The sequence below is a fragment of the Ovis canadensis genome, chromosome 12, assembly GCF_042477335.2.
Source record: "Ovis canadensis isolate MfBH-ARS-UI-01 breed Bighorn chromosome 12, ARS-UI_OviCan_v2, whole genome shotgun sequence".
NCBI classification, from domain to species: domain Eukaryota; kingdom Metazoa; phylum Chordata; class Mammalia; order Artiodactyla; family Bovidae; genus Ovis; species Ovis canadensis.
Genome location: NC_091256.1, coordinates 61,643,258 through 61,667,372, shown reverse-complemented (window position 1 = coordinate 61,667,372; position 24,115 = coordinate 61,643,258). Strand labels below are relative to the sequence as shown.

Sequence of the window (24,115 nt, the reverse complement as noted above, 5' to 3'; positions counted from 1 at the left end):
GTCAACTCTTCACATGAGGTGGCCAAAGTATTGGAGTTTCAGCTTCAGCATCAGTCCTTCCAATGAATACCCAGGACTGATTTCCTTTAGGATGGACTGGTTGGATCTCCTTGCAGTCCAAGGGACTCTCAAGAGTCTCCAACACCACAGTTCAAAAGCATCAATTCTTCGGCGCTCAGCTTTCTTCACAGTCCAACTCTCATATCCATGCATGACCACTGGAAAAACAATAGCCTTGACTAGATGGACCTTTGTTGGAAAAGTAATATCTCTGCTTTTCAATATACTATCTAGGTTGGTCATAACTTTCCTTCCAAGGAGTAAGCGTCTTTTAATTTCATGGCTGCAATCACCACCTGCAGTGATTTTGGAGCCCCCCAAAATAAAGGCTGACACTATTTCCACTGTTTCCCCATCTATTTCCCATGAAGTGATGGGACCAGATGCCATGATCTTAGTTTTCTGAATGTTAAACTTTAAGCCAACTTTTTCACTCTCCTCTTTGACTTTCATCAAGAGGCTTTTTAGTTCCTCTTCACTTTCTGCCATAAGGGTGGTGTCATCTGCATATCTGAGGTTATTGATATTTCTCCCGGCAATCTTGATTCCAGCTTGTGCTTCTTCCAGCCCAGCGTTTCTCATGATGTACTCTGCATATATGTTAAATAAGCAGGGTGACAATATACAGCCTTGATGTACTCCTTTTCCAATTTGGAACCAGTCTGTTGTTCCATGTCCAGTTCTAATTGTTGCTTCCTGACCTGCATACAGATTTCTCAAGAGGCAGGTTAGGTGGTCTGGTATTCCCATCTCTTTCAGAATTTTCCACAGTTTATTGTGATCCACATAGTCAAAGGCATTGGCATAGTCAATAAAGCAGAAATAGATGTTTTTCTGGAACTCTCTTGCTTTTTCCATGATCCAGTGGATGTTGGCAATTTGATCTCTGGTTCCTCTGCCTTTTCTAAAATCTTTACTCCTTGTCAAAACACACCAGCCCCATGAAAGGTTTCAAGTAAAAGAAAGGGCTCTGGTAGGAGAGGCTGGTACCCCACCTGGTGCTGGGGAGGAGGGAGAGCCATCCCTTCCCAGCACTGGGTCGCAGGACACTGTGGCCCCTCTGTGCACCTCCTGTTCAGAGTCCAGGCCCTGATTCTGAGGTCATTGCTGGGATGTACCTCTACTCCCTCAGCTTCAGTTTGGCTATGCTGCCCCCTGCTAATGGGAAGGAGAACCCCTAATCCAAGCAACTGCAGGGCTGAGAGGTGGTCTTGGGGCCCCAGATGGCAGCTCAGCCTGCCTGGCCTGGTGAGTATATTGGGGGAGGGGGGTGGCTTCTAGCAAGCTGATCTGCCACCATTTTCCCAAACACCTACCTCTGAGCATCCCATGGCCCCCACCCAGGCACCCAAGGCCTGCACCACCCACCAGGTCAATGTGCTTGGTGTTCCTGTGTCCCGCCACCACACACACACACACTGCTTGTATGAGCAGGGTGGGGAGCAGGGCTCAGATGGTGAATTAACCCCAGGGCAGATGATAGTGCCTGTCCAGGCCAGGCCTGAGGGCCTACTGGATAGATGTTGTTTCTCCTCCATGTCCCCCCATCCCCTTGAGGCAGGCCCAGGGAAGCCTGGCACTGTGGCCTGTGCCACGGAAGATTTCTGCTTGCACCCTGACTGGTGCTCAGTGGTCAGCTGAGGATCAGAAGCTCCTGTGATCTTAGCAGGAGATGGCTGGTGAGCAGCTCACCTGTGGCTGGTGAGCCTGAACATCAGGGTCCCAAGGTCCCAGACAGCACTGACCAGGGCCTGGACCCCTCCTCAGGCCTGAACCTGGGCCTGATCCACCCCTGAGGGGCAGGATTTCCCCTGTGGAGTCCTGAGTTCCCCACCCCGATCCCTGGGTGCTCTGGAGGTGCCAGCCCACTAGGCACCCAGAGAGGGCCTCCTTCCATGCTGTACCCACAAGCCCAGCTTGTAGCGCACTCCACAGGTGACAGGAGAAAAATCAGGAGTGCTGACAGGCGGTTTCCCAGGGGTTCAGTCACACGTTAAAGACGAGTGGTGAGCCCCTTCTCCCCAAACATGCTTCCATCCCTGAGAGAGGGCAGAGCAGCTGGAAGATCCAGCCCTACTCCCTGCCTCGCCTTATCTCTGCTGGACACTGAGGCCCAGAGAGAGGAGCCCTAGGTCATCTCCAGGCCTAGGAATGCCTCTCTTGGAAGCCTTTGAAAGTGCGGCCTTTGCATCATCCCAGGCAGTTCTCAAAGGTCTTAGAGTCCAGGCTGCATCTGGAAAGTCTCCAGGAAATAGCTTTGTCTCGACCCCACCCCTTCCCTCCACCTCCCCTGACTGGCTCCATGGTCCACTCTGGGTCAGGGCCCAGGCTGAGGCCTGTAGGGACTTACAAGTGCCACTTCCCAAGGCAACCCCGAGCATCCCCGCGCACCTGAAAGTCAGGGCCGGCAAGAGGTCATGACCCACAGGGCCAGGTCCATGCAGCAGGAGTAGGCTGGGCGGGGGAGGAGCTGCTGCTTCCTGGGGGCGGGTGGGGGGGCGCGCACCTCGAATAGAGGCTCCTCTAGTGGTGTTGGGTAGGCATGGTTCTTACAGGTGACTGCTGCTCCCTAATTTGACAAGGATTTCCTGTGTGGGATCTTCGCTGCAGCCAGGACTTGCCTGACAGCAGGAGTTTGTGAGAGCCAGGTAATGGACAAAGGCCATCTGTGAGGAGGCTGGATGGCCGCTGGATTTGGATCTAGGTCTCCGGGAGGTGGATGTCCAAGAGTGGGTGGTACAGCTGGCGGTGTCTCCCTGCAGCAGGAGCTGTTTCCGCGGCGGCAGTAATAAACTCTGTCGAGCCAGGGCCAGAAGCCCAGCCGCCCTGAGAGACGTGTGAGTCCTCATAGCCTCCTGCTGGGGTGAGGGGGCAGTTCAGGAAGCTAGAGGGCGACAGCTGTGTGTTTGTACTTTTTTCCTGGGATGAAAAAATTTTTTCAAAGTCCATTAAAGCAAAAATGTCAGTGGAAGTCATAGCTCTCTCTAGAGTGAGTGTGGTAAGGTGGGGACCCTCTGGGAGACCCCACCCCACAGGTTCCAACTCTTGGGTGGGAGGCGGACGCAGCCCCAGCAACTCAGTAGTTAGGGTGAGACGTGCTTTTGGCTGCCAGCAGTGGGCAGGGGGCTCTAGGGACAGCCCCCTTCTCAAGGAAGGAGAGAGGCTGAGGTTTCCGGGGCAGGACCACGTGGGACGGATGCGACCCCTCCTCACTGACCAGGAATTAAAATCCCTGGCACTCATCACTCACATTTCAGAAGTGTCAGGGAATACACCCACAACAAATTATGTCATCCTAGCCACAGACACGAGAACCTGGCAGGAAGGAAAGTCCCCACCACCACCGTTCCCCCCGATGTGTGCACAAGCACAGGGACAGTAGGGGTGGCCAGAAGCTTGCCTGACCCCATGACAGCAGTGTCCACAGGAGCTGAGGCCTTGGCCACTCCACTCTGGTGCCACACAGCACGTGGGGTGCTGCCCAGAGGAGGCGGGTAAGAGCCACAAGCTTCTCAACTCACTGTATGCCCAGGGTCCCAGCCAGCTCCCATCTCCCTCCTTCTTCTGCTCCAGGGCCAGCCTCTGCTGGATGAGAGGGCACTCAAGGCCAAGCTGGGTGGCTCTTCCTCCAATAATCACTCCCGCAGGCGCCACTCACCACCACCCCCCCCCCCAAATGATGCTGGGGCTCCGTCAGTGCCACTGGGCTTGAAAACTTGCTTCCAAGTTCTGTCCAGATCATGCAGCTGACCCTGCTTTTCTGGGAAGGGGCAGGCCAGCCAGTGCTCATGGCATGTCTCCTGGCCTCAGCAGAGTGGGCAGGCAGCTGTGTGTCTATGCTGAAGGGCCCCCACCCTCCATGCTTCTGGGGACGGCCTGGCTCTACTGACCTCTGTTGGATGAGCCTGTCGGTCCAGCTGTGGGGTGGGGGGCAGATGGGGCATGGCTCCACGGGGAAGAGGACAGTGTCTGAGCATCTGAGTAGGTGGCCACTCACCAAGGGCAAACGGTGCAGGAAGATGAGGCTGGGGGCAGAGAGCTTAGGCTTGGCCCCAGGACCCTCTCCAGACCTGAGCCCAAGACAGCCCATCTGAGGGCTTGGTGCTCAGCTCTTGTTCACCCCAGAGCCAGAAGGAGGGGCTGCAGGGGCCAGAGATCCCAGCACTGCTTTGGTGGGTAGAGTGGGGACCAGCAGCCAGGGGCCCTGCCCTGGGGGCTCAGGCCCAGGAGGGCCCGACTGAGCAGCTCTTCTTTCATGGGGGCTGGGGCCTGCCAGGTTGGGGGCAGGCATGGGGGGTGCATGTGCAGGGGTTCTAGAGACTGAACTAGCAGCACGTCTTTTGGAACCTGGAGGGAGAGACCAGGAGCCGGACGGGCCTGACTGGATGACAAGGAGAGACCAGCCCCTGAAGGCTCAACTGTCCTAGCTAGGAGAGCAAGCCAGGGGCTCCCAGCTTAAGTGGACAGGGGGCTTCTGTCCCTGGGAGATGCCAGGCAGCTAGCGCTGGGAAGCCCTGGGGCCTGACAGGAAGGCTCCAGCTCCCCAGAGGTCTGACCAGATGCACAGACTCAGAAGCCATGCCTGCTATGCAGGCTTTGGGGCAGAGTCCTCTGCTCTGGGCCTGTGTGGGGCCCATTCTGCTTCTGCTGGCATGGGCTCTCGGGGACAGCAGTGTCCCCCCTCTCTGACTCAAGGTCAGGCTGGAGGCCAAGCTGCACCTTTAATTTCTTCAGTCTCTCCTCCAGGTCTTCAAAGCTGGAAGACTCCCTCAGAGGGGGGGAAAAAAAAGGCACAGGGAGCAGGGTGTTGGGGGAATCCCATTAGCAAAATAGTGCAGCTTGGCAGCTGAGTGCCCTGAGTTTGTCAACTAAACATGAACGCAGACAGAAGGGACGTATGTATACTTACCGCTGATTCCCATGGTATGGCAGAAACCAACACAGCATTGTAAAACAATTATCCTCCAGTTAAAAAAAAAAATGAACACATCAGGTGGAAGGTGTCATCCTAATTTCCTTTTATTAACTTATTGTCTTTAGGTAAGTTGTGTCTACTTCCAGCCTAAGATTTTAAGTGACAAATGCAAGTGGACTGATGTTCTGCATGGTCCATTGGAAATCAGAAAGTGTCAGCAGTACTACTCTGATGAGGGAAACTGGAGGGAAGCCGTTTCTTCCCTTGAAGAGAGGGTGTGTAACCACCTAAATCTTAAGATAGCAACCAATGCTTCCTGTTTTTTAATTAAGCCAAGTTAAGGAAAACTGACTTTTTTGTGAAGCTGACTTTATGTTTTCTTAATTTTTATGTAAAACTGCCTTTTTAAATGCAGAGCTTTATTTTCAATTATTCCTTGTCATATAAAACTACCAGGCTTCCTTGCTGGCTCAGATGGTAAAGAATCTGCTTGCAGTGCAGGAGACCTGGTTTTGATCTCTGGGTCAGGAAGAGCCCCTGGAGAACGGAATGGCCACCCACTCCAGTATTCTTGCCTGGAGAATCCCTTGGGCAGAGGAGCCTGACAGGCTACAGTTCATGGGGTCGCAGAGTTGGACATGACTGAGTGACTAACTCTTTCATATTAAAGTCCACGTGCGTGCATGTGTGCTAAGTCATGTCCATCTCTGTGACCCTTGGACTGTAATCCACCAGGCTCCTCTGTCCATGGGATTCTCCAGGCAAGGATACTGGAGTGGATTGCTGTGTTCTTCTCAAGGGGATCCTCCTGACCCAGGGATGGAACCTGGGTTCTTAAGTCTCCTGCTTTGGTAGGCAGGTTCTTTACCACTAGCTCCACCTGAAAAGCCCCATAAAAGTACACAAGCTTGCCAAATGCTGGCCTTTGGATGGAACTAAACAGTTTCCTGTGGACATGGACTTCAGTTCCCTTCCCCATTTCCTCTCTATCCAGCGAAGCCTGCCAGGAGTGCTACTGGATGCATATTTCCTGGCCAGTTCATTAAGACCTTGATGATGACCAGTGAGCGACATCTGGCAGGAAAACTCCTTTGGTTTTTCTCATTTGGGGAAACAACAAACAACAAAACCCTGGCAGAATTATCTTAGAATTTTTCCCCCCTATTTTTATTGAGGCTTAAAACTGTTTTCAAACTAGTGGGGAAAGTCCGTATGATTCTGGGAACTCTACAAATTCCATCAAGGAAAGAACACAGGGGCAACTTGGACACTGGCCCAAGAAGCAAACTTTGCTAACTTTGGGCACTGCCCTGTGTCCATCCTTGTCTCCATCTGTCCCAGGCCATCTGGCCTGCACCTTGGTTCCTGAAGCAGGAACCTGGCCTTTGGAATTCCCCAGAAGTCTCACCAGTCAGTAACCAGAGCCAGGACTCTTGGGCCCCGAGGAGCTCTCCTCCCACGAAGGCACCCTCTGTGGGGCTTCCGGACCTCTGGGGCCTCTTTTTTTTTTTTTTTTAAATGTTAGCTCATATGTTTATTAACCAATGTACAATTACTTGTCTTCTGGTTTGTTGAAACAATAGGTCAGACAACATTTGCCACAATAATGTCTGTCGTAGTGACTGTCTCTGCCGCCTCTTATTTCTGGGGTTGGAGAGCTCAGTCCCCTCTCTTGGGACTTCCCACGTGGCTCAGTGATAAAAAATCTGCCTGCCAATGCAGGAGGCGTCGGAGTGGGTTCCATCCCTAGGTCGGGAAGATTCCCTCTGGAGAAGAAAACGGCAACCCACTCCAGCATTCTTGCCTGGAAAATCCCATGGACAGAGGAGCCTGGAAGGCTACACAGTCCATGGGGTCGCAAAGAGTTGGACAGGACTGAGCACGAACGCACCCACGCATGTACGTCCCCTCTATTGAGAGCCACTGCGCTGAGACGCTGAAGGGTTTGGGAGAGCCCTTCATCCTACTGAGGGTTGCTGGAGATTGGCCAGGGCCGCGCTTCCGCCCTTCCATCATTTCAACACCGAGATCCACCAAGCACGAGGCCCAGCACTTCCCGCGCCTCCCGGCCCCTGGGCCGGCCCGCTCTGCCCTGGACACACCCAACTCGCTCTCTGCCATCCTAGGGGGCCGCTCAGCCAGCGGCGCCCGCACCTGCTCTCTGCCCCGGTCATGTGATCCATCGCCCGCCGCGGGCCGGCTCCTCCCCTGCTGACCGAGCGCCTGTGGAGGTCTCTTGCTTCCGCGGCCGCTCCCTCGGTGGGGACCCGACAAGAGCCTTCCGCTCCAGCTCCTGCATCTCTGCTGCCCCCGGGGCCGGAACTCTGGAGGCCCATAGCCATGGGGCCAGTGTCATTGCCACGCTGACGTATTCAAGGGGGCGCACATGCCCAGCTCTTCAATTTTGTCCCTGATCGGGCCCTGTCACCTGGTACCTCGCCCCGCCCCTCCGACGGCCTGCCCTCCGGGCCTGCTTCTACAATCGCGGCGGAGACACCATGATGTCACGACCCTCGTAGCCAATCCGAGAGCCGCATGGGGCACGGGGCCCTATACGCATCCACTGCCAGGGAGGAAGGGCCGCTGTTGCGCCTGCGCAGTCTTTGCCGCCGGCTCGCGGCGCGTGGAGCCCGCTGTGAGCCCCGCGAGTCCATTCGGCTGCAAGTCCCCGCGGCGGCGGCGCTTGTGGACTATGTCTTGGCTCTTCGGCATCAAGGGTTCCAAAGGCGAAGGCACGGGGCCACCTCTGCCCCTGCCGCCCGTACAGCCCGGGGGCGAAGGCAGCGGGGACCGCGGCGCGGGGGACCGGCCGGGGCCCAAGGACAAATGGAGCAACTTCGACCCGACGGGCCTGGAGCGCGCGGCAAAGGCGGCGCGAGAGCTGGAGCACTCGCGTGAGTGCGGCGGGTGGGCGAGGGCAGGGCGACCCGGCGGCGCTCTCGCGGGGAAGTGGTCTGAGCGATCGAGCAGCAAGTGGTGGTCGGGGGAGGAAGCCAGCATTAAGCGATAAGCCCGCCGGAGCCACCCTCCGTGCAGGGGAAGTTCGGGATCCCCTGACCTTCTGGCATCTTCCCAGCTGCCACGCATTCTTCACGTGGGGAAACCGGTGCCGAGGAGACTCAGAGGGTACGGGCAGCAGGTGGCGGGACTGCACCCTGGTCTCCAGTTATTGCCTCTTTCCGCCTCCACGTGGGACGGCCAAGGCAGGCCAGGTTGGGGATCCGCCTGTGCTAGTTGCTGGCAGTTTTCCGTTTGAGAAGGGAGATGGGTTTGAGTGTCCTAGGCTTTAAAGAAAATGCATTAGGTTCTCACTTATTGGAGAATGTTAGCATTCAGATAGGTGAGGTCTGTAAGCAACAAATAAGGCCGGCCCAGGACAGCAGATGACCTTATTGGCTCCCATCCTCAAGGCATCAACTCTTGACTGCACCTTCACTAAGCCCACGTATTTTCTCCCAACCTGCTTTTCTTCTGTGGATTTGACGATGTCTCAAATGTCTGGAATATAGCACGTACTGAGTAGATGTTAGTTGAAAGAACATAGCGACTTTCAAACTTTTAAGCAGAGGTGCTGTTTTCTTACCACCCTATGCTGCAGCCTTGTAAGCAGAGGTGAGCAGAGTCTTCCTATCCAGGGGTGGCTTGGCACTTTGTGGCTTAGTCTCTGTCCCTTCCACGGGGGCCAAAAGAATACCCCGGGCAAAGGTCTCCTCCCTGCCTGGTTCTCCAATCCTGGAAGGAACGTTATGGAGATTTAGGCCTGGGCCCAGGGCAGCCTGCTTCCTTAGACCTACCTGGAACACTCCCTACCTCTGAGTGGGTGTTGAGTGTAGTGGATGGATTACGTTTGCAAGATAATAGAAGACAGGTTTGCAGAGGGGCTTGAGAGACAATGATTAGGCTTCAAGACACCTTAGTGATCATAGACTTTTAACATGAGATCTAATTTCTTAGGTTTGTGTGTGGTGGGGGGTGGGGAGGAGTTCACCCTCATTTCTTAGGTGTGTGTGGGGGAGGAGTTCACCCTCATTTCTTAGGGGGGTGTGTGGGGTGGGGTCTGTGTGCGCGCGTGCGCATGTGGTGGTGGTGGGGCTTCACTCATTCCCTGTCCTTGAATTTTAATGTTTTCCTCCCTTGGGAATCTGAAGCCTGATTCTTGGCCCCTCACACTCACACAGTTGTATAGGCCAGTGTGAATAGCCTGTGGTGTGTCTCAGGGTAGCAGCCAAGGGAACTCCCTGACTTCCTGTCTGCTCATGCCTGTGAGCTGCTCCCAGGTCTCCTGCACTAGCCAGTGCATTCTCCACCTGGGTCCACAGGGCCTTGGCCTCTGCTCTCCCATCCCCCTACAGTCAGCATCTCCTGCAGAGCCTCCACCTGCCACCACTTAGAGGCATGGTCTCCTCATCCGTCTTCGTGTCTCGTGATGCTGTCCCAGGTGTGAACTCTACTTCATTTTGTTCTTGCCTGCCTTCCTGGCTTCTCTGCTGGTCAATGGGAGAGGTGTCACCCTGAGCTACCTGTCCCCTCTGTCCCCAAACCCTCCTCCCCAGAGTGCCTCAGGCCCCTCAGCCCCTCCCCAGGCCTGTCTTCTGGAGATGCTTCCAGCTCCCAGCCGGAGGACTGCCTGGGTTGGCGTGTGCCCACTCTTGTTCACTCATTGCTCTCTCATGCGAACCAAAAATACCCTCAGCTGCCCCTCACAGCCTGGCCACTGTCTGTGTCCCTTGGGGCCTAGCCTGATGCTGCTGGTTCCCCAGGGCTCCTCAGTCTTCTTGGACGCCAGAGCAGCCCATTTGGCCTTAAGCTGTGTGCTCCACGTGTTTATAGGATTCTGAGAAGAGTAACTTGCCTGTGGTGTGTGCAGTTAATGCTGAGCCCGTCTCCTGGTGTGGGACGATGTGAGGTGACACTCGTCATTCTCAGCACTGAGCCCAAAGCTTGTGATTAGCAGGGCTCCTGTGTGCAAGGCCCTGCACTAAACAGTTTACCTGCTTTCAGGTCATGAACTCCTTATTGCCAAATTCAAATTCAGCCATCTCACTCCATGAGTTGGGGGAGGGAGCGCCCGCTCTGCTTGCAGGTGAGGTGCTCATGCTCAGAGTGGTCAGCCTGGCTGCCATAGGTCACAGCTTAAATAAACAAGCCAGCTGCAGGTCCTCCCCTAGCTCTGAAGCCAGACCGAGTGCCTCAGCTGACAACTGAGCCCCAGAGCTGCCACCTGCCTCATGCCTAACGCGGGGCATGCTAGGAGCCAGCAGCCCCAGGGATTATGTTCTAGTCAGTGGCGTGTGGGCTGCAACTTGGGGGTGACAGGTCCTGGGATCTGCAGCCTACCTTGAAGGCCTCAAAAAATAAGACAGATGTGGGGGACAGAAGGGTGGACGTGTGGTCAGCAACCTGGGAATGTGGTAGCATCAGAGAGGTGGGCTCACGGGGTCCTCAGCTTCTCTCTGTGCTTTTATGCTTTAGAAGGTTTTTGTGGTAAAGCATGGACTTTACAGTGATGACACAGAGCTGTGTCATCAGGGGTCTCTTAGGCCCCATGTGAAGGCTTTTTAGCAAGGAGAGTGCTGGGGTCCTTTCTTTTCTAGAACATCCTTATATTGCCACATATTTCCACATGTGTCCCCTTATGAAGAGCACACACCTGGAAGGTGTTAATTACACACGTTTCTAACAGATGGCCTGTGAAGAGCCGTCAGCCTGCAAGCATTGCCTTCTTTCTGGTTTAATCCTCCTTTGCTTCTTACTCAGGCCCTCAGCTGCCTGTGCTCAGTTGTAGAACAGTAACAGGTATCAAAGGCTCAAGAGAAGCATTCACACGTGAAAAATGAATGACGGTGTAACCACAGGCTCGACTCTCCTGCTGCCAGTGGACGAGCAGTGGGCAGCCTCTCTGCTGGAGCCCTCTGGGCTGTGACGGTCCCCTGGGGGCAGACTCCACATGTGGGTTTTCTGTTGGGGGTGGAATAGACAAAAGTGGCAAGATGGGACAGTGGTCTTTTTAGCGGGGGGTCTCTGAGCAGATCTGACCAGGAACCAGCGTGGCCACACGTGCTTTCAGGTTGAGGCTGTGGTGTCCTTGAGCGCCCCTAGCCCGGGTGAACGCTCGCCTGGTGTCCTGATGCCTGCACCCCCCTCCCCCTAGGACACGCCAAGGAGGCGCTGAGTCTGGCTCAGATGCAGGAGCAGACACTTCAGCTGGAGCATCAGGCCAAGCTCAAGGTGGGTGAGGGTGGGCGCTGGGGGGCTGTGGAGAGGACCCAGGCAGAAAGGACATGGGAGAGGACACAGGCAGTGGATGCAAGGTGGGTGCTAGGGGTTGGGGGATGGACTGGATGGGGTGATCGGTGAAGGTGGGTGCTGGGGGAGGGTGAGAGAGCACAGGCAGAGGGTGGGTGCCCCGGCACCTCCTCAGGTTCGAGGGAAACGGGCATCAGCACAGGTGTGTGGCCTGAGTTCTGCACAGAACCTTCTGGAAGGCAGGTGTGGGTGAGGAGTCTGGTTTCTCAGAGAGGAGCCCTACCCTCGCACTGAGCACATAGTGAGGAAATGTGGAAAAGGCCCTGCTCTGTGCTCCACCTGGGTTGTTGTAAAGCGAATCAGGAAGTGAGCAGCTGGCATAAGCACATGTGGGGGCTGGGGGTTGAGGGGGGACAGGTACCCCCAGGAGACTCTCTGGCTACTTGGGCACCAGCCCAGTCCATTCTTCTGGCTTCTCTTTGCCTGTGGATCTGGGTCCTCCCGGGCCTTGGTGCAGTCGCAGCTGAGCACCTACAGGCCTGTGGGGGTGCGGAACAGGCTGCATCACTGTCTGGCTCCTTCAGAGGGCCCTCAGAGGGGGAAGGGGGGACAGGAGGCCTGACCAGGCCCTGGCTCACAGCAGCTGGTGTGTCCTGCAGGAGTACGAGGCCGCAGTGGAGCAACTGAAGGGCGATCAGATCCGAGCGCAGGCTGAGGAGCGGAGGAAAACCCTGAGTGAGGAGACGCGGCAGCACCAGGCTGTGAGAGAGCGGGGCCAGGGAGGGGTGCTCATCAGGGACTGCGCCTGTGGGGGCCCATCCTAGACCTTAGTTCTTGAGGCTGGGGTGTGTTCACATTGCCCTCTCCCTCCCTAGAGGGCCCAGTACCAGGACAAGCTGGCCCGGCAGCGCTACGAGGACCAGCTAAAGCAGCAGGTGAGCACTGCCTGGCCACTTATCTTACCCAAGGGTGCGTGAGGGCCAGAGTCTGGGATCCTCTTGTCAGCAAGTGCTGGGTTGAGGGGCAGGGAGGGAGAGTTCCAACCGAGCTGCCCTAAGGGTCTCCCAAATGGGACTTGACTGATGAGTGAGTTTGTAGGGGGCATTCAGACATCAAGCCTGTTGGCATTTTAACTTCTAAATTCAACCGTTCAGCAGAAGGCCCATTTTGTGAGGACAGCCATGGGTCAGGGCCACCCTGAGGCTGAGCTGAGCAGGGAGCCAAGGTTCCTTCTTGCCTTAGACTGTGCAGCCTGCAGGCCCCAGGGTAACCGTCCCCAAGAGGTTGGAGCCCTAGGAGTGGTGGGGGTGTCTCCAAGGCCAGAGCAGCTAACCTGTTGGTGTGATGTTGCCTGTTTCCTAATTTCGAAGCCCTTCCCTTCCCCTTGTGGCTCCTTCTCAGCAACTTCTCAATGAGGAGAACTTACGGAAGCAAGAGGAATCTGTGCAGAAGCAGGAGGCCCTGCGGCGAGGTAGGGCCCTGACTTGGGAGCTCACAGCCACGGGTCACGCCCTTGCTTTAGGCCCTTCACTCTCCAAGCAGCATCAGGGGTGGGCGTGCTGAGACCCTGGGGGTGGAGGGCACCCTGGCTCTCTTGTCTTGTGTAGCAGCCCTGGGTGGGGGGCCATGGGCTGAGTACCACCCTTGCCCCCGCCTTGGGCAGCCACCGTGGAGCGGGAGATGGAGCTGCGGCATAAGAATGAGATGCTGCGGGTGGAGGCCGAGGCACGTGCCCGGGCCAAGGCCGAGCGCGAGAATGCTGATATCATCCGCGAGCAGATCCGCCTGAAGGCCGCTGAGCACCGCCAGACCATCCTAGAGTCCATCAGGTGAGGCCCCGCATGGCAGGCTTCTGCTGGCCCCTTTCCTACGAGGGTGCCCTACTCCTCCCCTGACTGGTCCTTCTGCAGTGCCCCTCGGGGCTGACATAGGGGCCTCCAGCCACGTGGCACATGGCCTGATGCCTTCCGGGTCATGCCACTGCTCCCCTGCAGGACAGCAGGCACCCTGTTTGGTGAAGGGTTCCGTGCCTTTGTGACAGACTGGGACAAAGTGACAGCCACGGTAAGCACCTTTGCCTTCTTCCCTGGGGTATTTTCACATGTCAGGGGCTCTGCAAGCTGTTAGGGGTTGGCGCCTATATTGAGTGCTCACCCCTCCCTCTACCAGAAAGGCGCAGGTGACTTGGCCTTTGGGTTTGGGGCAGTTCAGACGACTCAGCATCAACCTTGGTGGGGCTGGAGGGAGGGCGTTCAGGATGCCAGATGCCCGTTTCATCTCCCTGGTGCCAGCCCTTTGGTGCACCGGTGCTGGTGGGCCTAGTGAGACTCCAGGGGGCCAATAGGGGAGCCAGGGGACGGGGTGGACACCACCTGCCTCCTCTGCCTGCTCCAGGTGGCTGGGCTGACGCTGCTGGCCGTTGGGATCTATTCTGCCAAGAACGCCACGTCCGTCACAGGGCGGTATTTTGAGGCCAGGCTGGGGAAGCCATCCCTGGTGCGGGAGACGTCTCGCATCACGGTGCTGGAGGCGCTGAGGCACCCCATACAGGTAACCGCAGGTCTTGGAGGCACACACCCAACAGCCCCTTCCTCCTCTTCTGTCCAGATGCAACCCTTCTTCTGTGTGCTGACTTGCATTGCCTCCTTGATGCCGCCCCCTTGGGCCCTGTGATGTCAGCACTGGGAGACTCTCACCCTGGTCCACTCGGTCCGTCTGGGGGTCTGTTGGGGTGGCCATCCCCTTGGGTGGACTGCCCCCCTGCTTGTTTATGAACTCCTGGGGCTGCGGTGAGCCGTCCTCCTGGAAGAGAAGGCAATGGAGGCAGCCTAGGTTCAACTCCTTCCCTTGAGGGGAGCCAGGCTTCCTCTGCATCTTGTGGGATGTGCTGTGAGGTCAGTGCTGGAGGTCAGCTTTGCAGATAGTCTCCCCTGCTGGCCTTGTCCAGGATAGCTACTCGCATGCGTTCTGGTGTGACCGCGCTATGAGCTCCTCTGTTGACCCTCCCTACCCTCTCCCCACCCCACAGGTCAGCAGGCGCCTTCTCAGTAAACCTCAGGATGCGTTGGAGGGCGTCGTCCTCAGCGTAAGTAGGGCTGCCCACCCTCCCAGGAGTTGGTTTGCTGGCTGAGCCCAGCTGGGGAGAGTGGCCTCTTGCGCCAGCCCAGGCCCTCAGAAGGGATGGACTAAACAGCAGAGCGCCGCTCAAACTGCTATGTCCCCTGGCAGCCCAGCCTGGAGGCTCGCGTGCGGGACATTGCCATCGCCACAAGGAACACCAAGAAGAACAAAAGCCTGTACCGAAATGTCCTGATGTACGGGCCGCCCGGGACTGGCAAAACGCTGTTTGCCAAGGTGAGGGCACAGGTGGGACTGGGGGTGGTGGAGTCTCACCTGCCTGGGACACGTGCCCCTGTCCAGCTCTGCAGGCCAGGTGTCTCCACACACGTGATCCGGCCCTGGTGGCCAGGAGAGGTGGGGTGGAGGGTAGGTGGAGCAGCCCTTAAACCCCTCCCCCAAACGCCCAGAAACTGGCGCTGCACTCTGGTATGGACTACGCCATCATGACGGGCGGGGATGTGGCCCCCATGGGGCGGGACGGCGTGACGGCCATGCACAAGGTCTTCGACTGGGCCAGCACCAGCCGGCGAGGGTGAGCCAGGGCTCCTGCTGGGAAGGGGGTCGGTATCTTCGCCACAGCCTGTCCCTGAGGTCCAAGGGCCTCTCAGTGTTGGTGACTTATCAGCGTTTAAGATGAGGGCTCACCAGCCCATTTCTAGTTACTTTCCCCAATGCCAGCACTGGACACGTCCCGATCGGTAGCCAGGCTCTGGGTCCCAGAGGCCACTGGGGACAGTGCGAAGTGTGGGATTTCCGCTGGGTTGTGCCCTGCCTGCCCTCACGTGGCCCTGCCCTCGCAGCCTCCTGCTCTTCGTGGATGAAGCGGATGCTTTTCTCAGGAAGCGAGCGACTGTAAGTGTCTCAAGGGCCCATCTGTCCTGAGCTGGGTTGGCTGCTGGGCAGTGGGCAGGTGGGTGGCCTGGGCCACATCTATACTTATGGGAAGGTTGGGAGCCTGCTTCACAGACACATTTTGTTCATACATTTCATTTGAAAAGTGGAAGTTTAGCATCTTTTCAAAGCTAAGCTTCATTCAGTCTTTGAGCTTAGATCTGTGAAGGTCCTGCCATGTTTCTGTCCTGGACGAGGGGGGCCTGACTGTTCACATGGCTGCTTACAGCCTGATCCTTCTCTGTGCAGGAGAAGATCAGTGAGGACCTCAGGGCCACCCTGAACGCCTTCCTGCACCGCACAGGCCAGCACAGCAGCAAGTGAGAAGGGGTGGCCAGCAGCCCTGCCTCAGCTCACGTGGCTGCTGCAGGGTGGCCAGCCCACATGACCAGACAGCCTCCTGTGTCCTTCCTCCATGCAGTGGGATGGCCATTTGGGCACTGAGGGACATTTGTGGGTGCCCCTGAGACATGCTGTAGGCTGAGGCTGAGCCCAGTGGCACATGCATGTCCATAGGCCACTGCGCTTGGTACCTCTGTCTGCCCCCGAGATGCATTGTTGGGCCACCACACCGTCAGGTGACCCTGGGTCGGGCTGGCCCTTCTGGGCCCCTAATCTTGTGCTCTGCATGGGCAGGACCCTTCCAGCCTTTTGCCTGCTGCAGCTGTTGCCCATGGAGACCCCAGCCTAGCCACTGAGAGGCGTGTTGAGTTCCTCCTGGGTTGTTGCCTCTGCTGAGCTGAGCGCCAGGCCTTGAGACCCTGCGCTTGATTGGGGAGGGGCAGGGGTCTGTTTTCATCCCCGGGTCCCTACCCTTCCTGCATGTGGAGGCTTCACGGCCCTCCCCCAAGGCTGGGCCATCAGACAAGAGAAGTGGGAAATTGAGGCAAGACAGGGAGGGCAGGTGGTAGAGGGTGATGCCAGTCTCCACAGTTTTATGGGCTGAGAAGCTGCCCAGTAGACCCTGCTGGATGGCAGCCCCCCTCTCTTGCCGTGTGTCGGCTGCAGGTTCATGCTGGTCCTGGCCAGCAACCAGCCCGAGCAATTTGACTGGGCCATCAACGACCGCATCGACGAGATGGTCAGCTTTGAGCTGCCACAGCGGGAGGAGCGGGAGCGCCTGGTGAGAATGTATTTTGACAAGTATGTTCTTAAACCGGCTACAGAAGGAAAGCAGTAAGTGTCCTGCCAACACGGCGCCCCCTGCCTGTCATGTTGGTCCCTCCCCCCAGTGCCCACATGGGTACTAATCCTAACCCTGCCCCTCGGGTTTCACCACGGGGTCTTGACCACCCATCATTGGAGGCCCTCCTATCCTGTCCAGCCATTTATCCCCTGCCTCCATCTTGCCTTCAGACCCCTCAGATCCAGGCCACACTTGGGTCCTGGTAGTAAGGGGCCATGACAGCCCACTTCTGGACTCTTTGAGCCTTGCTCTGGGCCCCTCCCTGCACACAGCGGGGCCCACTGGCTGGGGTAACCCTCCGTGCTCGTCCAGGACCCCCCTGCCCCCCACTGCTGTGCTTTCAGGAGTGCTCCAGATAAGCCTGCTCTATTTGTAACCCTCCCTGGGGACTTGATCTCAGCCCCACTGACCTGGATCCACCTGGCACAGCTGAGCCATCTTCTCTGCTCAGGCAGACTTTGCCTGTCCTCTGCCACCTGCCCCCTGAGCTCTCTTTACTGGGCCTCTTTCCCCTTTGGCCCCAGCTGATCCCAGTCCCCTTAAGTTCCTGAAGGCACATCCTGGCCCAGCAGCAGCCCGGGCACTGTACGCAACGTGAGGAGTTGAGGCCTTTCACAAGAGTTTGAGTGGTCTCTCTCGGGCTTTCAGCCAAGCCTGATGGGGCGAGATCTGTGTACAGAGGGTTCAGGAGTGTTAGCTGCTATCTGTGTGCTGGGGGGTTCAGGGGGAGGGCACATGGTCCCCAGCCCCCTGGCCGGCGGTGGGGCTGGGAGCAGGCTGGGATCTCCCCCTGCCCATTCCTGCATGTCCTGAGCAGCCCCTCGGCTGCCCCTGAGCCCGGCCTGTGCCCCCTATCCTTACATGGCCCCCACTGGGGCCCCATCTTGGGCTCCCCAGGGAAGGGACATGCCCAGCAGGGGAGGAGGTGGAAGGATCACACCTGTGGACATTGGTCAGGGTGTGGCTCATTACAGCAAGGGGCTCGGACACTTCTCCCTGGGGTTTCCCAGCGCAGGCTCCGCCCTGGCCTCCATTAGTAGGAGCCGGGCCCTCACTGGCCTCTGGTCGTTCGCGGGTCTTGTGGGCGCCCAGGCATCACTCGGGAACTCCTCACAGGCGCTTGAAGCTGGCCCAGTTTGACTATGGAAAGAAGTGCTCAGAGATTGCACAGCTGACGGAGGGCATGTCAGGCCGGGAAATCTCTCAGCTCGCCGTGGCGTGGCAGGTGAGCCGAGACGTACCCTGCAGGGCAGAGCCCAGCCGAGCCAGGGACCCTCAGAGTGGTTGGAAGGTGGTTGAGCTGGTTTCTGATCTCCCACTGGGGTATTTCCGAAGGGTTTCTGGACAGATGTGACATGACGCCCTACTTCCCTGCCATCACGGTCCTGGGGCCCCTGCAAGGTGGGGAATGAGCCAGGGCCCTCTGCAGCTTCGCATTTTCTGGCCTCTCTGTTGTCGTTTTGGTCCAGATCAAACGGGGCCCTCTAGATGAGTGGCATGTCCTGTGGCCAACATGTTTACTTCCAAGGAACCGCTGGGCTTTGTCTCCAGCCAGGGCCCAGGACGGTTGGCACAGGTGATGGCGGATGGTGCCGAGTCTGGGGCCACAGCCTGGGAGGGCATGGCGCGTCCCAGGAGCTGTGTGTGGGCACAGGACAAGACTGACCTGATAGGGGATTTCCTTCCTGGCTCCTTGGAGAAGCCCACAGCCTTTAGGATGATCTGCAGGGTCGTGAAGGTGGTGGGTGTCCTGGCTTTCAGGACAGGTTTGTGGAGTCGTGAGGGCCTGGGGGCAACGGGATGGTGGCTCTGGGCACACAGGTCAGAGTCGCTCTGGTCAGTCCTGACACCAGGCTTTCCTCTGAGGCATCCCGGTGGCAGCTCCCTGCGTGTGGGGAGGGGAGCAGCCATTTAGCACGTTTGTCCGTCATCCTTGCTGGGTGGAGTGTGCTGAGTGAGTTGTGTCTGTGGCCTCACGACAGCCTGGCCACTGTCAGTTGATCATGAACTCATCTTTTATGAAATTAGGGGACATCTGTTGAATTTGAACATCCTCATTCAGATAAAGTGGTGGGGAGGAATACACCACTGTGTTAGTCAGGACAAACTAGGTTGTGCTGTAACAAACAGCCCCAGATCGCAAACCCCACTGCGGGAGTCAGGGGCTCTTCCCCATGCTGGCCTCACTCAGGAAGCAGGCCTCACAAGGTTGGCTGTTTCCGTGACCAGCAAAGTGGCCAACAACCCAGGCGGCCGGGACAAAATGCACAGCCAGGGCTTGAACAAGTGTCACCTCATGGTTCTGGAGGCTGGATGTCCTGCCTCAGGGTGCCAGTGAGGGGGTTCCTGTTGCTGTGAGGGCCGGCTTCCTGGCTGCCACCCAGCAGCATCCTTGCCATTTGCTCACGCACAGCCCTGGAGGAGCAGGGTGCCATTCTGTGACCCTACCTAACCTGGCCCACCCGTTTCCAAGGGCAGCCATGCTGGGGTTAGCACTTCAGCATGACCTGGGGGGTGGACAAACAGGTGGTTCCATCAGCAGGGGTCCTGGTGTACCTCCTCTCCCTGCTTCTCTTCCCAGTTCTTTGAGGAGGCCATGAGACAGGCCTGCATGTACTCTCAGGTGGGGAGCTGAGGGTCAGGAGACGCGGCGCAAGCACGGGAGGCTGGAGCCTGCAGGGAGCTCTCCGTGTGTATCCAGTCCCTGGTCAGCTGTGCACAGGGTGTCCCTGGTACTCATTACCACTTCCTACACCTGTGAGGGCCCAGAATGCCATGGGGATTCCATCGCCTTGGACAGGACATGTTGGCATCACTCTTTCAAGTTTTCTCCCCTTGTGGCCCCAAGTGCTTGGGGCTGGGCTGTGCGACTTCTGCCCACCCTCCCACTCTCCGGCTGGGCAGCCCAGGGACCCGGCACCTACTTCCCACTTGCTGGTATCATGTGGGCCCTGTTGCAGCTGCCGCCCTATGCTGTGGTGTGACAATCAGGTCTATTCTTCTCACCATGCTACAGTTTGTTACCCATCATGGAAACCTGAACTTTTTAACATAAACTTCATCGTCACCGTTTTTAAGCGCACAGCTCTGTGGCATTGAGCACGTTCGTGGTGTTGTGCAGCTGTCTCCACCATCATCTCCAGGACTGTCTTATCTTCCCAAACTGAAGCTCTGTCCCCATTAAACACTTGCTCCCACCCCTGCCTCCCGCCCCCAGCCCCCACTCGCCTACTTGCTGTCTCTGAGAGTCTCGACTCTTGCAGGGACCTGTGAGGAATCATATCGGAATTGTCTTAAAACTGGCTTACTCACTGAGCACAGTGTCCTTGAGGTTCATCTGTGTTGTAACAGGTGCCATTCTCCTTTCTTGTCAGGCAGCCTGACACCCTGGAGTGCAGTGGACACACCTCGTGCACCTCTCTGGCTGCAGGTGGACACTTGTGTTGTTTCTATATATTTTAGATATTAACCTTTTATCAGACACATGGTTTGCAAATATTTCCCCCCCCCTCCCCCGTGGGTTGCCTTTTTTTACTCTCTTGGTAGTGTCTTCCTGCTGCTAAGTCGCTTTAGTAGTATGTGACTCTGTGATCCTATGGACCATAGCCCCCCAGGCTCCTCTGTCCACAGGATTTTGCAGGCATGAATACTGAAGTGGATTGCCATGTCCTCTTCTAAGGGATCTTGCCGACCCAGGGATCAGATCTGTGTCTCTTGGGTCTCCTGCATTGGCAGGCAGATTCTTTATTACTAGAGTCACCAGTGTCCTTTGAAACACAAAAGTTTTTAATTTTGAAGAAGTTGAATTTTCCTATTTTGTCACCTGCTTTTAGTGTCACAGACAAGTCATTGCTAAATCCAGTGTTTGAAAGCTTCTCCCCTAAGTTTATTTCTACCAGTTTTATAGTTTGGAGTTTTCCCAGCACCATTTGTTGGAAAGGCAGTCATTTCCCCAGTGCGTGGTCTTGGCCCCCTTGCTGGAGGTCACTGACAATACACATGAGGGTTTATGTCTGGGCTGTCTGTTCTCTTCTGTTGGCCTGTGTCTGTCTTTGTGCCAGTACCACTGTCCTTTAGGTTTTAAAACAAGGAAATGTGAGAATTCTCAGGTTCATGACTGTTTTGGCTACTTGGGGGCCTTTGAGATTGCGTATGAATTTTCGGGTGGATTTTTTTTATAAATTTATGCAAAAAAAACCATCATTGAAATTTTGATAGGGATTGCATTGAATCTGTGGATTGCTTTGGGTAGTATTGGAATTCCAGCTAAATACTTCCTGGATGAGGAATCAAACCACTGTCCCTTGCATTTCAAAACAGATTCTTAACCACTGGACTACCAGGGAAGCCCCTTTTTTTTTTTTTGCTTTCTTTTCCAGTTGTTTAGTGTTACTGTAGAGACACAAGCGGTTTTGTGTGTTACTTCTGTGTCCAGCAACTTTGTTGAGTTTATTACTGTTAACAATTTGGGGGGGATCTTCAGGGTTTACTGTATGTAATAAGATCACATCATTTACAGACAGATAATTTTACTTCTTCCTTTCCAACCCGATGTCTTTTATTTATGTTTCTTGTCTAATTGATCTGTCTACAATTTCTAGTGCTGTGTTGACCTGAAGTGCTGAAAGTGGGCATCCTTGCCTTGATCCCAGTCTTAGTGGAAAAGCTTTCAGTCTTTTACCATTGAGATGATGTTTGCTGTGAGTTTTTCTTACATGGCCTCTATTAGGATGAAGACATTTTCTTTTATTCCTGGTCTGTAATTGGTTCATGCCTTATGGCTTGTAGGATCTTTTTCTCCCCCGACCACAGATCATACCAGTACCCTTGGCAGTGGAAGTGTGGAGTCCTTACCACAGGACCACCAGGGAATTCCCCCTAGTTTCTTGTTTTGGTCAAGAAAGGGTATTGGATTTTGCCAACATTTTTTCTCATTAACTGAAACGCTCATGTGGTTTTTGTCCATTTTGTTAATTATTTGCCTAGGTCGATTTTCCCTAGCTGAGCCACCCTTGCACTCCAGGAATAAATCCCATTTGGTTGGGATGTATAACCATGTCAGTATGCTACTGAGTTTGGTTTGTTAGTATTTTGTTGAGGGTTTTACATCAGTATTCTCGGAGGATCTGGATATATAGTTTACATGTGGTGTTTTGTCTGGTTTTAGTATCAGGGTGATGCTGGCCTCAGAATGAGTTGGGAAGTGTTCCTTCCTCTTCAGTGTTTTGGAAGAGTTTGAGCAATATTGGTGTTAGTTCTCTTTTAAGGTTTTGTGTGTTTTTTTGTAACGAACTTCTAAATTTTTGAATAATTCCAAGTTCACAGGAATGTCACAAGGCCAGCACAGCCCCCACCACACTGTGAATGTCTCACCACATCACTCAATTCCACTTTAGACTGGATTTTACCCAGAACCTGCCCGGATGCCCATGATATTCCATCCTACTGTCTCAGGCTCCTCTGGGTGGGCTGTTCTGAGCATGATCCTCACGGTTTGAGGAATGCTATAGAGTGTCCCTCCTTTGGTCTGTCTGGTGTCTCCGACTGGGATTGTGGGACTGTGGAGGAGACCCTAAACACAAGGTACCCATCTGGTCTGGTCACACTGGGGCATCGGACATCCACACAACATTAGAGGGATGTTGGCCTGGATCCCCTGGTTACATGGTGACCGCCTGGCTTCTCCCTGGTGATGTCACTGCATACCCCTACCTACCCCTTTCCATCACTGGATCCCCTCTGGCTGCCTCCACCCAGCCTGACTCTGTGCTCTTCTCATGTGTGCCTCGCAGGAGGCCGCAGGGGCAGCCCCTTTCTCCTTGGCCTGGCTTGGACAGCCATGTCCCAAGGCTGGGACCACCTGGGTAAGCACAGTGACTGGTCATCTCAGACGGTGGGAGCTTGCTCCCAATGCCCTAACGTGGCTGAACCTCCTCAGGGAGCTGGAGAGAAATAGCCAGCCTGGCTTGAGCCCCCTGCTTGGTGGACACTTGAGTGCTGTCCTCAGGATAGGCGCATGTCAGAGCCACTTGATGGGTGACTGGGAGCAGAAGGGATGCTGGGTCATCTGGGTGGCATGTGGCCTGGCCAGAGGACCTGCTTTGGCAGCTGCAATGCTGTGGACCACACTGGGACCTGACTAGCAGAACTCTGGTTCCCTGAGCCATGTGCCAAGGCTGGGGTATGGGGGATGCAGTGCTGCCCACAGCAGCCCCACAGTTCTGGAAGCCCTGTTGCGGGCAGTTGGGGGCCTGTGAGGGGTAGGTCCTGGTGGACTGTGCCCCATTTGACCCCTGGAGGGCTTTGCTTCCCTTTAGTGTCAGGCCTGTGGTGGTTCTGCTGACCATGCCCTGGGCCCGAGGGGAGCTTGGTTATCCACAGAGCAGGGCCTGCAGTTGAGGGGTGGGGCTCCCTCCTGAAAGTAGTCCTCTGGGTTTCTATTTTTAGAAAGTCATTGAGAAACTTAGTGGAGCAGGCAGAACCAGGGAATTGAGGGATGGCGGCCACACTGCGCTGCAGATCTGCCTGTGAGCACGTGCGTGTGGCACACTCAAGTGCGTAGGGAGTCAAGGTGTGTGCCGTTGGCATTTCTGTCTGCACATGTGTCCTGCTGAGAGGCCAGGTCCCTCCTGAGTCTGAGCACAGGCCCACGGGAGCACCCTGGGCTTTGCCCCTGCCTGCCCTGCCCGCAAGGGTTCTGTGGGGTGGGGGGTGTCTCCAAGGTGGGGGATAAGCAGCAGCAAGGATGGGGCTGCCCTACAGGCTGAGTGGTTCCTGGTGGGCCCTGACCAGTCACCTGGGAGCCACAGACCTGGTGCCTTTCTTGTGCGGGCAGCCCCTCTGGTATCCTGAGTCAGTACCCTTTTCTTCGCCAGGCCATGGCATATGCCTCTGAGGACGGGGTCCTCACTGAGGCCATGATGGACGCCCGGGTTCAGGATGCCATCCAGCAACACAGGCAGAAGATGGAGTGGCTGAAGGCAGATGGGAGCCAGCCGCCGGCCCTGCGCACATAAGCTGAGTGAGCTGGCCTAGATGCCCAGGCACACTGGCCAGGTGGCTTCAGCAAGAAGAAACACCGAGGTGCCCAATCTCCTAGCAGTTTTCATCTTCCTCGGTCAGGGGCGAGACAGTGTCAAAGGCCTCTGCTAGGGACCAGCTGCTGCTCAGGACCTGGGCATCTTTGAGGCGGGGTTGGTTCCTCTGCCCCCCACCTCCAAGCTGATGCTGGCTGGGGCCACCCCCAGGACACCCTGGGAGATATGTCCCTTGGCCAAGCCCAGATGGGTAGAAGGCACCGTTCCCCATGCCCAGGGGCAGCAGCCAGGCTAGCAGCACTGCTTCCCAGCAGGTGCTGGGTGCTTTAACTGTGAACAGCAGTGGCACCCTGGCCAAGGGAGGGGACCTGACTTTGCTGAGTCCCACCCAGGACCAGAACAGAGCCGTGAGCTGTTCTGCCGGGAGCAGAGCTGGTCCCTGTGCGGTCCAGCGGGGGTGCCCACCACTCTTCTCCGGAGAGGTGTGCCCTGTGTCTGTGAGCCTGTAAACCTAGGGTTCGGGAACTAGCCCACCAAGACCTCATGGCCAAGGATGTCCAGTACAGGGGGACTGGCCAGTCCACAGAAGCCACAGCTCTCCCTGACTGGAGTTGGTGTCTTTTTAATCCAGAATCTAATTAAAAACTGGCAGATATCACC

General features: G+C 56.2%; 1 protein-coding gene across 2 annotated transcripts; it reads left to right on the top strand.

The window, feature by feature from the left end:
- The first annotated feature begins 6,481 nt into the window (after positions 1 to 6,481).
- On the top strand, positions 6,482 to 24,113 carry LOC138416129 (ATPase family AAA domain-containing protein 3). 2 transcript variants are annotated; one of them, XM_069544884.1, is made up of 16 exons: positions 6,482 to 7,869; positions 11,127 to 11,203; positions 11,881 to 11,982; positions 12,097 to 12,156; positions 12,623 to 12,692; positions 12,885 to 13,050; positions 13,216 to 13,285; positions 13,616 to 13,771; positions 14,250 to 14,306; positions 14,450 to 14,575; positions 14,749 to 14,873; positions 15,142 to 15,193; positions 15,482 to 15,552; positions 16,241 to 16,408; positions 17,535 to 17,643; positions 23,294 to 24,113. In XM_069544884.1, the coding sequence occupies exons 1-16, from the start codon at positions 7,362 to 7,364 to the stop codon at positions 23,432 to 23,434; spliced, it is 2,058 nt and encodes a 685-aa protein (XP_069400985.1). In that variant the 5' UTR covers positions 6,482 to 7,361; the 3' UTR covers positions 23,435 to 24,113. The 2 variants fall into 2 exon arrangements, with proteins under 2 accessions (XP_069400985.1, XP_069400986.1); XM_069544885.1 differs by lacking the exon at positions 23,294 to 24,113 and adding an exon at positions 22,866 to 23,035 and having other exon boundaries at positions 7,559 to 7,869.
- Positions 24,114 to 24,115: the final 2 nt, after the last annotated feature.